The sequence below is a fragment of the Centroberyx affinis genome, unplaced genomic scaffold, assembly GCF_046629955.1.
Source record: "Centroberyx affinis isolate AG114_WGS23_722 - 3 ecotype Tasmania unplaced genomic scaffold, CSIRO-AGI_Caff_v1 ptg000752l_1, whole genome shotgun sequence".
NCBI lineage: Eukaryota > Metazoa > Chordata > Actinopteri > Beryciformes > Berycidae > Centroberyx > Centroberyx affinis.
Window position 1 is genome coordinate 849 of NW_027279365.1, and position 13,723 is coordinate 14,571.

At 42.2% G+C, this 13,723-nt stretch overlaps 1 protein-coding gene across 1 annotated transcript; it reads left to right on the plus strand.

The window, feature by feature from the left end:
• Positions 1 to 266: 266 nt before the first annotated feature.
• Positions 267 to 12,151, plus strand: LOC139644554 (kazrin-A-like; the record flags this gene model as incomplete). Its single annotated transcript, XM_071519958.1, has 10 exons — positions 267 to 403; positions 582 to 588; positions 790 to 906; positions 8,038 to 8,246; positions 8,554 to 8,672; positions 9,159 to 9,390; positions 9,584 to 9,685; positions 10,714 to 10,880; positions 11,480 to 11,621; positions 11,993 to 12,151. Coding segments are annotated over 10 exons (1,391 nt in total), but the record flags the coding sequence as incomplete, so codon positions are not given.
• Between the last annotated feature and the right edge of the window lie 1,572 nt (positions 12,152 to 13,723).

Sequence of the window (13,723 nt, forward strand, 5' to 3'; positions counted from 1 at the left end):
CCAAATTGGTATGCCATCTGTTGTGCTATATGTTTCAGCCTAATTAGTACACTCACACTTTATACAGAGCCACTCAACCTCTGTGACAATGTTTTCACAGCCGCTTTGCAACCGCAAATGATTTGAAGGTTTTGGTTGGGAAAGGTTTCATATGTTTTCGTCTCAGGGTATTGTGCCTTTTGTTGAGAGTCAGGTATGCTGTGTTAACTACGCTACTTTTGGTGCCCAAACACAACAACTTTTCCCTCCCTGTTCGTCCTGTTTAGTGGCTGCGGTGCGGGTGAGCCCCTGCCACTCCCGCCAGCCCTCCATCATCTCCGACGCCTCGGCTGTGGAGGGAGACCGCTCGTCCACGCCCAGCGACATCAACTCGCCGCGCCACCGGACCCACTCCCTCTGCAATGTAAGAGCTGCCCACCATCGCACCCTCCCAAGTAATCACCTCCTTCGTAGTAGCCTACTATTCTAGTGCCCTGCCGCTGCCTTTCCGTCTGCCATCTTTCCGGCGCTGAGTGAATGCATGCCCCTTGCAGTCTATTCACTTTGCAACTGTGACTTGTGATGATTTATTTGAAGGTCAGTTGTTGGGTTGTGAATAAGTGCATGTCTGGCAGCTTGTTCACTTCCTCTCCGCGTTGTGAACTTTATCTCTCCCTTGCTCTTTTTCGCTCACTCTCCATCCCTTTCGCCGACTTCTCTGGCCCTCGCATCCCCTCTGTTCCTTTGCCCATCTCGTCATCTCATCTTCTTCCCTCTGATCTCTCTCGCTCTCTCTCTTCAGTCCCCTAGAAGATCTGGAGGAGGCGAAGCGTAAGAAGAAGAAAGAGAAGATGGGGCTGGGCTCGCTGTCGCGTGTCTTCGCCCGGGGCAAGCAGCGCAAGTCCCTGGACCCTGGTTTGTTTGATGGTACTTCAACCCCCGATTATTACATAGAGGAAGATGCAGACTGGTAAAAACACACATGTGTGAACGAACCACCTGAGGAGCCTTTGTGGCAATTGGTGGAAGAGAGCATAGTGTTGATGCGCATGCGTGTGTGTGTGTTCGAGGGTGGATGAGTGTTGTTAAAGGTGAATGTTGGTGTCAATGTGTATGGACATTATTGTGTGTGTGCGTGTGCACTCTCACACGCACTCAAGCAGATGTGTGTGTGTCTGTGTGTGTGTGTGTGTGTGTGTGAGAGTGTGTGCATGTACGTGTTGTCCATGGTCAGAGGCCATGTCAGAAGCCTGAGGCGCGTCTTGCTTCGCTGAAGTGTAAACCTTACGAGCAAATTGCACCTGTATGTATGTACAGTACTGTAAATAGAGTGGGCAGTGTGACACAGCTAAGATGTGGATATGTTCTATTGTATCTGCCCTCCAAAATGGCTGTGTTATTGATTCTTTTAATTGTTCTTTACATTTTGACTTTTTTTTGTTTTCAATCAACTGGAAACTTGAAGGACTGCTGTACTTGTAAATAACAGTTGATGTGCACTTTGTGCTTGTAAATGTCTCTTTGTCCTGAATGCCTTTTGTTATTTTTGACATGTTTTCCCCCCCCTCACTACCTTTTAACTTAAACTCCTCCTTGTTTATTGTCCTGCTTGGTCCATCCCCTTTCACACTGCCATGATGAGAACAGTTTCCTGTAGGCAACATGCAGACTCCTCAAATCCACCTCCAATTTGGTTGCACCATGCCTCCCTCAACGACCAGCAAAACTGTGGGGAGGCACTCCTTCATGTTTGCTCAAATCAGACTTCAAAGACACCGCTAAGCAAGGATTAAGCTTTCTCTGCAGAACTATTTGTTCCACAGCAACATGAAGCCAAACAGGAAATGTAAGAAATTGACCAATGTGTTTTCTATCTGTTGAGAAGCATGTGTGATATGCATGCATGTAGCCCCGGTACCCAAATGCATGGTGAACAAAACCTTTCCCCTATTAAACAGAAATGTCTCCCTCTGGATATGCTGTTGAAAAGGTCATAGATTGTCTGTGTAAAAAAAAAAAAAAAAGAGAGGTCAGTTACTGATTTCCTGATGTTCATTCATGATTTTCCTCCATTTAAAATGAAATGATTAGACTCACAAAACTGACCTTGTGTTATTCAGGGATGTTCTGATTAATGTTCAAGAGGAGACAAGCATCCTGAGATAGAAATTGAATTTTTGAATCTGCACCTGAAAGGCACACCGACCAAAATTACATTGCAGAAGAATTATGAAAGGTCAGCAAAGTTAAGTCAAAGAGAGAACCCGCTTTCAATCATTAAATAACGATTATTCTGCTTATTCAAGAGATCTTTTTGCCATTCCCTCGCTGTAGGAACTTACAGCTTCATTCTTCAGAATCACGTACTGAAAGAGTTTTCGGAATTGGAATTATACTGGGAAACGTTATGATACAAATAAATGACACCTATTATCACAAAATAAATGATAGCACAAACTTCAATTCAATCAATTATGGTAACTTTTAATTGATAGTAGATATGATGAGAATGATGGTCAAGACTAGAAAGCCGTAGCTTCAATTTAGAGGCCTGAGCATGGAGTTGATGCTAAATTAACTATTTATAACAATACAAGTGCCATCCCTGGAGGTTTAGAACCAGATTTAGGCAGGCTAATCAGTCCGAGGCAAATGCATACCTTCTCCCATGACCTCATGAACTCGCCAGAAATTCTGATGCCGAGTTCAGGCCTTTGCTGAAAAAAGCAATTAACCGTGTGCCAAAGGTTAATAGTGTTTCTCCAAGCAAAAGAATTGCCACAGACGTTGGATTATTTTCATCCTTTCACTGGATTGAGCTGGAGTCTGCACTGCCCCCCAGGAAATCTTTTCTCTCCCTGATGTTAAACTAACACCGGGTATTTGTCAATCTCACCTGAGTCAGTATAGAGACACAGATTACATTGGAACTGTATTTAACCACAATGCTTGTCAAAAGAGCGCCCATATTAGCAGTGAGAGGATTATGATTTAACCCTTCGCTCAACCCACATTTGGAGTTGAAGATATTGGATTTAGAGGTGATTAACTACAGTAGCTCAAAGTTAAGTCATGAGATAAAGTGTATAAGGACAATGACGGGTTTCTCAACCTGTCAACACACTCATTTTCATTAAACATTAGTAAGCTAGACGTACATCATGGATAACTTTTTTTCATTCAACCAGCCTTGATAATCCTCTCCTGATAAAAGTACCATATCAAATGAGAATCACTGTATCGTTTTATGTTGTGAGCCAAGGTCTCTCTCATGTTTTTCTGGCAAATATTTTACTTTTTGTAAATGAGATAACATTACAGAAATGAAATTAATATTATTATTATTAAAGAGTTTTATTTAAAGTCAAAGATGTAGGCCTCGATGGAGGACTTCTGTTTTGAGGTCCTGAGATGTTTAGAAGTGGATAGTAGCAGAGAACTTTTAAAGGCATGGCAACAAAATTACACTCAAAAGAACTAAGTGAGAAAATAAGATTATTTTAAAATAAAATAAATGACATTGAATTTCCATGTGGCTGTCCTCTCTTTCCCTATGTTGATGTTTGTGTGTGTATTTGTTCATGTTGTTGTGGTATGGCTCTAATCCTAATACCTCCCTTTATGCTGGGGGGCTGCCATTTTTAACATACGCGTGACAGCTTCCCTCAGCCCTGCAAGTCCATCTGTGACCGGACTGCATCCCAAAAGCTTCCAAATGGCCTCCTTTCCTCTCTTTCCCACTTTTACCTCATTACTCGCACTGAAAAGCATTCCCTCCACTTCTGCCACATTGGAATAAATGATCAGAAAAGAGAGGAGATGGAAAGGAAGCCATCACAGATTGTTGGAGCAGAACTCATGTGTGTCAGCACTGGTGTCAATAACATTCTGCTTTGATTTGACCCCTAACCTCTAATACTGACCCCTCCTGTCTGACCTCCCCTGGACTCTGGACACAGTCATGTGACCCAAGTAATCAATCCATCCCAGTAAGACTAAGGTCCATTGGTTCCAATCAATTTCAAAATTAGTGCTGCTGGGTTGCAAACTGTGTTTGCAGATGCCTTATAACTCACAGAAACATCAAAAAGTGACCTTCGAATTAAGCCCTTCTTCAAGTTGAATGAAAATTGTTTGTTTTTTATATCAGATGATCCAATTCAAATACCATCCTAAAATAATTATGTGCTATATAATATTGTTTTGAGGGCACTAGCAAGTTTTTTTTGTCGTTGTTTATTAACCTTATTCCCACAGCGTCCATGAGCACGTCACACTCAGGGTGAGAAACTCGACCCGGAGGTTTTGCATACTATATAAAACTGGCATTACTTCAACAGATAGGCCTAAGTGAGGACTTCAGATAGATCTAACAGTTGTCAAATTATCTAGCAATCTTGGGAACAACAACAACTGCTTGAATTTAGCAGGGACGTTAGCTAGATTACTAGCTACTTAGCTACTAGCTCGCTATAGGCTAGATTCTGGTAGATTCCGGTATCTAGCTATAGTGGGCCAAATATATTAACTTAAAATGTGAACCTATATCCCTCCGGATTCTTGAGATTAATTTGTTTCTAATATGCTTTTCAGTGGGGAATCTGTGAAATGATAAATTTACATCTGAGCCATAATTGCTCTTCTGGTAGAGTTTCCCACCTGTGTGACCAAAGTTCAAAATGGCTGCTGTAGGGATAAGGTCCTTTACACAAACAACTGAAAGGGACTGATCACTTACACAAGACAAGTCCCTTGTGTCTTATAAGAACTGTACATACAGCTATAATCTCTCTATACCAACCATTCCCTCACAAGCTTTACAAATCACTCCACACCAAGCACTGTTCTTTTACGGCCTCAGAAACATAGAAGAATATATTGAGTGGACACAAATCTTTTCACAGTGGTGGAGCCACACAGCTCAGATGTTCTTCTAACCCACTCTATTCGCGAGGAGTTTTTAAAACCGAATAAGAGGGATGGTGTCTCTCAGAGGGCCCAGTTCTCGGGTCACAGCAGTCTCCACGGCAACAGTTTGGCCTTTAAACGGATGTCAATCAAGTCTGCAGGTCTGGAGGAGTGTGCCGTGCCCTCTCTCAGTCTCCGGTGTTTGAAAAGAGACCTTGTATCTGCTCGATAGTACATTTCTGGTGGAAGAGCAAATCCACTCAGCTCAATATGAATTGCTCTCAGAGGGGCACTTAGAGGAGCACCTTCAGCTTATGCATTGCTCTTAGGAGAGCACATAAAAGCATCCAGTTCAAGATGGATTACTCAAGTCACGTTTAATAAAATAATTTTATTTGGGCCCCCCAATCATTCAATTGTGGATCTATTTTGAGAAAATGTCTATTTTGGTTTTATTTATCCTTTACTTAACCATGAAGTCTCTTGAGATATATCTCTTTTAAAAGAGAGACCTGGCCAAGGCAGCAGCATGAATAAGTTATAAGCAAACACACATTATATATACCACACATAAAACACATATAACATACATTACAAGTCACATAGGGCACATAAAGCAGCCTTGTCTGTTATTAAAAGCAGTTACAATGTTCCTGGAAAGATTTCTGAATAAGATATTTAAAATCCTTGATTGGGGCAGTGTCTCCAATCTAATATCGATACTGTAGGTTATTCCATGCCTAGGGTGCATGATGAGAGAAGGCAGCATTGCTAAAATCAGAGTTGACCCTAGTCACTTTATATTGTGGATCTAGTGTGGTAGCTGTTTGAGGCAAGAGACAACATGTTCCGGAGATAGGAAGGAAGCTTACCAAGAATAGTTTTGTAGATAAAAAGATACATGTGAAGCTTTCTACGTGGCGACAGTGAAATCCAACCAACCAAATCATGAAGGCTACAGCGATGAGTGTGCGATTTAGCATTCCAAATGATGTGCAGAGATGCGTGATAAACAGAATCTAGCTTGCGTAACAATGAGCAGGATGCATGTATATATAGGACATCACCATAGTTTAACACAGTCAAAATTGTGGATTGGACTAGCTTCTATCTTGCCTCAAAGGAAGAAAAACATTTCTTAAAACGAAAGTAAAAATCCAGTTTAAGCTTAAGCTTCTTCACAAGGTTTTTGGTATGTATATTAAAGGATAGCTTTTCATCCAGCCATGTACTTATACTTATAGGACAAGACTTTTTCTAATTCAGTCCCCCCTAATGTCAGGATGGTGACGTTTTGTGCAGGCTGTATACAACCTAATACATTTAGTTTTATGTGCATTTAAGACTAACTTCAACTTGAGAAGTGTAATAGCAATATTGTAGCGTATAGGCTATCCAAAAACATTTGAAGAATGTGAATGGGATGAAGTGGAACAAGGATTGCACCTGCAATGCAGTTTTATTGCCCAAGATGTTAGAATTCCTTGAACCGGGCATGAAATCATTTCCTCTCCTCCAGACTCTTTATAGGGTTGTAGGTCTCATCTTGGTGTTGCCCTGCGTTTTCTGTCTGTCTTTGCTGGAAACAACAGAAACAAGGGAACACAAGCAGAGGGAGAAGTGTTGAAAACAAAAAGAACATGCGGATTGAATACTTAGTACTTAGTCTTTATTGTTCCACTGAGATAACTGTTGAAACAAAGTGGATGCAGAGTCAAGCACCCAACAGGCAAGACAGTTGCTTAATAGATTCTGTGGCCTTCCCTTATAACCGAGCTCATATGCATACTACAATTAAAACAAACATTTATGCCATTACGTGGATCCTTTTATCCAAAGCATTACAATACCAGGAGTCCAAACAGTTGTAGCACTGATGGCCCCAGTGGGAAACAAAGCCCCGACCCTGGCAGTGTTTACCTGTTGAGCCATATAGGAGCAATTGAATTTTTCATTTTTTGGCAGGAGAGCAGAAGGCTTTATTGATGTGTCTGTTGTGTAAGTGGATGATGCAGCCTAGATTCTTGAATAAGCTAGGTTGGAGATGATGGTGTATGCATTTATATGCCATTATATTATATGTGTCCATGTAGCATTGGCTTATTCTGAGGGCTGCATCAAGAAGAAGTTTTTGAGGTGAAATAGGGATTTAAAAAAATATTGGACAAGGTATGCAACACTGATTATGAGATATTTGGGTGTTTTTTTTGTCTTATTTGAAGGAAAATGCTATATTGTTGTAAGGCCATATTGTTGTATAAGCAAGACTAGGTGTTCCCAGTGACGGCTGGGCCGTTCTCCTGTCTTAGGCACAAACCAAGCAACACCTCACACCTCTACTCAACAAGCCACGCCTCCAGGCATGCACACTTCAAAATGTTCAACATGAGGGCAATGTATGGTGCTGTGCCTACAGCCCAGGCCAAAAATGGTCCTAGATTGCCACCCACTGGTGATCACAATGAAATGGGTTTCACACTGCTGAACTAAAGCACAGGTAAACTGAACTGAACCAAAGTGAACTGCTTAGCTGGCCAATACTTTCCTGGCCTGATTACCCATCCACACATGGAAATCTGTTGTGAAAAATGTAAACAGGAAATATCTGGGCCAACTCAGTACAATAACAGGTAAGCATTACAAGTCTACAGGGAATTAGCATGCACAAAACTAATTTAAAGGGGCTTTGAGTATACATCGCAATTCCGAGGCAAAACAGATAACAGGAATTTCTAAATTGCAGACCCTTTGTTTTCATGCAACAGTTGCTGCAGGCTAATTTAGACAGACGAGCTATATTAATTCAACCGCTCAAACAGCTGCCCGTTTAATGGACTTGGTAAGTGGGAAGCTTGTTTGTAAAAGTGGCAACTTTGTTTACAACATCCTTGGCAAACTCTTGGCTTGTTGTCATGCAGCCAAAAGTGTAATATGTTGTTAAAGCGTGTTCGTTTTGAGGAAACGAGGTGCCACCCAGTTCTCTCCCTTTGGTTGATTTTATTTTATGTTGAATTGATTTTAATTTGTTTTAATCTATTGTAATCCACTTTTGTTTTTCATTGCCCACTACACCCACTACCACCTCTGCCTTCACTCACACCCACAACTGCCTCACCCACATGTCTCCCCCTCCCCTCGCCCACCTACCAGACTCAGACAGTCTCTCCAGCCCCACCCGCCTCAGTCTTAGCCTGTCAGATGGATCGGAGGACCAGCTGGACCGCCTCCAGCAGGTGGAGCTAGCCAGGACTACACCTATGTCCCAGTGGAGGGCGGGCACTGTGCAGGCCTGGCTGGAGGTTGTCATGGCAATGCCCATGTACATTCGCACCTGCTCAGAAAATGTCAAGAGTGGCAAGGTGGGACCCAAACCATCAACATGATGTAGGCTGACTTATCTGCTTGATAGGGCCATGGAACTTTACATTCAATTATTATACAATATTTTAACGAGACATCATAGACTCCACTTATCATTTTACTTTATTGTGCACAAAGGCATACATGTAGGTCAGCAACACATTGTTTTATTTCAATCCACTATTTTGAAACCACCGACCTTGCTTGTCACCAAGCTTTTGGCGATTTTATAGGACACATAGATTGTGTGGCTTTAGTTCAAGTTCAAAGAGTGCAGTGTAACAATGTTACCTTGACATTTTGCAGGTTTTGCTGGGGCTAACGGATGAGGACCTGGAGCTGGGTTTAGGAGTCAGCAGTTCCATGCACCGCAGGAAACTCCGCCTGGCCATCGAGGATTACAGAGATGCTGAGAACGGCAGAGGGTGAGGGAGGGAAACGGACACTTCTCTGTGACTCTCACACTGAAAATACTGTAAATATGCAATTCATGACAGTGTGAGAGGGCCATCTGTTGGACATATATAGTCAAGGCATGTACATAATGTAGTGTGGGATCTACATCTCTCATTATAGCCATACATCTCCAAAATACTACTTCAGTGTTCAGTGAAGCCATAATATTAACTCTGAATCCTGAGATAAAATGGTTAGTCATACACATTCATTAAAGGCCACATTTTCACTATGTTTGCAACTATTTTGAAGATTATTTTAAGGTCAGGAAAATACTTGATATATTGAAGTTGTATGTAGCAGTTTCATAATACAGTGCATTTGTTGATAAGAGTCAGGTGGTTTTCTGTGCTTGTTTCTGAGTCACAGTGAAAATTAAGATAATGGGAAAATTAAATGTTATGAACAGTATTACAGGTTATCAAGAAATTGGCACACGTCTCCCCTCCCTGCAGGCTGTCCAAGGCTGCAGACATGGACCACCACTGGGTTGCCAAGGCCTGGTTAAGCGACGTGGGCTTGCCTCAGTACTCCCAGGCATTTCACACCCACTTGGTGGACGGGCGCATGCTGAACTCCCTGACACGGCGCGATCTCGAGCGCCACCTCAACATCACCAAGAAGTTCCACCAGGTCAGCTTGCTGTTGGGCATCGAGCTGCTGCACTCGCTCAGTTTCGACAAGGAGGTATGTGAGAATCTGTTCCGTTTTCACACACCACACACACAAGCAGAGGAATACAGTGACTATACTCTTTGCTCAAATGAGCCTTCAGGTGTATGAAGAGGTTGTTGTTTTTGGTGTGTGTGTGTGTGTGTGTGTGTGTGTGTGTGTGTGTGTGTGCGTATGTGTGCGTGTGTGTGTTTCAATGCTATCCCAGGCACTCCAGAATCGCCGGATGCAGTGTGAGCACCAGAATGTGGATCCACTGGTCTGGACCTCTCATCGGGTCATCAGGTGGATCAGAGAAATTGATCTCAAGGTGGGGACAGAGATAAAGAACGTACCTTATTCATAGTATTACCATGATGTCACATGCATATCCTAACATTACCATACACACAGCTCACTGGCTGTGACTGTCATTTAGATATAGTCTTTATTGTCCCGCAGGAAATTTGTTTTCACAGCCAGTACATGCACAGAAACATAGATAACCACTCCATACAGATATACATACAGATACATAAACACATACCATTCACCCCCTGTCTGTATCCCAGCACATATACATTTGATTATGATAACATGTGAAGTTATTACAATCACCTGTTATTTGCCTACCGAGATGGCTGTGAGGTGATACAACAGAATACTATGTATGCGCTGACCACATGTAAAGCATTCTGTTAGCAGGTTTAACAAGTATGCAAATGATGCGTTTGCTCTTTTGTACTCACACGCTGAAACAAACTAAAGCTTGCAAAGTCATAAAAGTTGCGGACAATCACAGTACATGCAATCAAGCAAATAATTTTTAGGAAATAATGATACTAAAAAGACACTAATGTGTTGAGAGTTATATAATACTCATGTGTTTTTCATTGTGGTGAACGGAGGCTATTTTGTTTACTCGGTGCTTCTTATCTCCAGAGAGTGATAGAAAGCCTTTGTTATTGTAATTCTAAGCTGCTACTAGTTGATTACAAATCCTTTGAGATTAGAGCTTCTATGCAGATGCTGTAATATGAATATCCAAAGTCAACATTGTCTACGGTCTTGGCACAGGAAAACCTGTTTCCATTAAAAGGCATGACAACATTCAGGGTGTATAGAGATAAGACTGTTTGGACTGACATCCTGTTAATATCCTCAGGGAGTTTTAATTTTGATATTAAACAGCAATTATTGAATTTAAATATATTTTCTCACAGAGCAAGATAATTTTTTGAGAGAATATCACCTTTCGCCCGCAGAATTCTGTTTTATTAGTTACACCGTAATAATTTTAGATTTGACTTTTTGAATGAAATAAATCACTTTTTGACCTGTATCTACCTGTCTGCCCAGGAGTTTGCCGAGAGTCTCCAAAGCAGTGGAGTGCATGGAGCCGTCATGGTGCTTGACCCCACTTTCAACACCGATGCCATGGCAACAGCACTGGGAATCCCCAGCAGCAAGCACATGATTCGCCGACACCTCATTGAGGAGATGAAAAGCCTGATTGGGCCGGCCAGGTGAAGGGAGGGAGAGAGAGAGAGAGAGAGAGAGAGAAGATGAGAATTAATGTGACTCTCTGTGTGTTTTGTGATGCATAATGTGTTTGATCTGCATTCGTTTACAGTTATTCTTTAAAGTCTGCGGTTACAGTTTCATTTTCTTTGCTTATGATTATTATCAGTTATTGTTACCATTATTTATGTAAGCTTTGGCAACACACAAATTACTTGTCATGCCAATAAACCTGATTGCAATTGAATTGAGAGAGAGAGAGAGAGAGAGAGAGAGAGAGAGAGAGAGAGAGAGAGAGAGAGTGAAAGCGAGATATTCAAGATAGACCTCAGCCACAGTGCTATTGATACTCAGCCTTTGTTTTTGTGTGAGTAGATTAGCTACACTGTTACATTGATAACATTAAACTATGTTCATGTGATTCTGTATCACACACCGCTGACATCCTCTGACCTCAGTGGGACTATTTGTGACAACATTGAAGATTGTGAATATTGCATGTTGTATTCATCTCTAAAGTTTCTAAAAGAGTGGATTCTAGTGTCTGCTAAAAGCTGTTTTGGTGCTATCCCCAGCACACTGATCCTTCCCTTGCTCCCCGCAGGGCGAATGCCAAGCAGGACTACGAGCGGCTCGGTCTGGGAACGCCACCAACCCTGCTCCGCCAGAGCTCCCTGGGCAGACCACCCAGCTCCTCGGGCCGGCACACCGATGACGAAGGCTCTCTGAGGAGGAGGGCAGTCAAGGTGGGCGAACGTGATTGGACTGGGAACATTTTCTAGAGTCAAAGAGTTTCTCCTGACTTGAGTGGCAGAATCAAGATCAGACTCAGAATCGGCTTTATTCGCCAAGGAATTGCATCTGGTGGACGAGTGCTGACATGTTACAAGACAGTTAGACAATACAGGATTGACATATTAGGCACACAACAACATGCATATGGAGCAGACAAGACATACAGTATGACAGCAGACCAAATCGACTTTACTCGATCATTATGATAAATCTTGTCGGCAGTAGTCATAGCACCAGCAAAACAAAACAAGACAATTGTTTGAGTGAAATTGAGACAAAAATGAATGTAACAGTTCCTAACTCCCGCTTGTTTCTATCCCAGCCTCCGGTAGGGTTCAGCCCCAAAGCCCGCAGTGGGCGGGACTTGAGCTGCCATAGCAGTTATGGCTCCCTGCCTCGGGAGATGCGAGACGAGACTCCGCCCAGGACCGAGGGGAGCCCGATCCGCGGCTACACCAGTATCGAGGTCACCAATGTGTGAGGTCATCAGTGTGTGGCAAACACCAGACATCAGCTTCATTACATCTAAATCTACATCATGGACGTTTGTCTTCCATGTGCAGCTGAACAAGGGATGTTTGAGCCTTTAATGGACAGAATGCACTTTTTTTTTTAGAGGGAAAGGTTTTTTTTTTTTTTACCAGTTTCCTGGTCTAAGAAAAACCTTTTTACAACTCATTGAGGAGGGAGAGGGGTATTTGAGCATTTTGAGGGCACCGATTTCTACTCCCCAATGCCAGACTCAAGAGATGAAGAAGGACTCAAGCTAAATGATGATTTATTTTTCTATTTTCCTTATGTGTTATGGTTCTTTGTAAACCAGGAAGTGACTCAGCAATTTGTTTTTGTTTAGTGGTTCTTATTAACAAGCAGTCTGTTTGTCTGAGGGGGAGTAAGAGATAAAGGGACAGACTGTTTGTATGTACAGGGTACTTTGGTGAATCAGCTTCAACTAACAGGACAAAAGAACATGACAAAAGAGTAATTTTTATAACAGTGTAAAATGTTCCATTCAGTTCACTTTCAATAACTGCTGTCTGTGATGCCTTGTCAACGTAGCTGAGGACAATGAAAACAGAAAACTTGAACTGAATTTTAAATGATATTGTGTATGTTTGATAGTCATTTTTCAGCCTGCACATTTACACTGTTGTGTCTAAACAGAATTAGCACCCTCTTCTAATGTTTTATACTGTACAATAAATGTGGAAAAATATCATCAGAACATCGACAAGCAACGCCATCAAAAGATTACTGCGCAGTTGTACTGTACGTCCATAGAAGTCTATGGGATAAAAGATGAGGTAATGCAAATATGTGAAAGGTTAAAAGTGATCCTCATAATGAAATAAAAACCATGTCTCAAATATCATTGCCCTGTTGCACCCATCTTTAACTGGAAATAGCATGGAGGAGTGTGTGTTTGAACACTTCCCAGGCAATGGGAAGTCCATACTAAAGTCTAGACTAATGTTTACCTAATATTGCACCTATTTAATACACCTGACTGATTTCACAGTATGTCGGTGAGTCAGCCCTGGCCCAGTATCACTCACTGCGCTGCTCTCTGCAGGTTAGTTCTAGTCCCTGTTACTGCCTCCACACAATAAAACATGACGCAACTTCCTCTTCTTATTCATGGTGACTGTTTCATTGTGGTAAGTGAGGGATGACACACCCCAAAACGACGGCCTTTAGCTGGCTGCTGTGCCTCACAGCCACAGAGACGGCTGACCAAACCTCTCTTGGTTATCCGCCCACAGTTGGAAAAAACCCCCAAAACAGGCCAATCATTATGTGATGTCCCTTTGTACTCTGGGATATCACAGATTTGATCTGGAAGGTAAGTAAGACGAGCAGGCGTGTTGGGTGAAGGTCCATGGGGGAAATACCTCAGTTGCTCATTCCTGACAGCTCCAGTGGAATAATCCAGTTGCATGTGTCATAGCCAACCATAAAGCCAAGATCAACAATGACAAATGATTGCATGTGAATAGATGCGTTATTGTCGTCATTCCTCCAGGTTGGATAATTACAGGTGAAATTACAACTG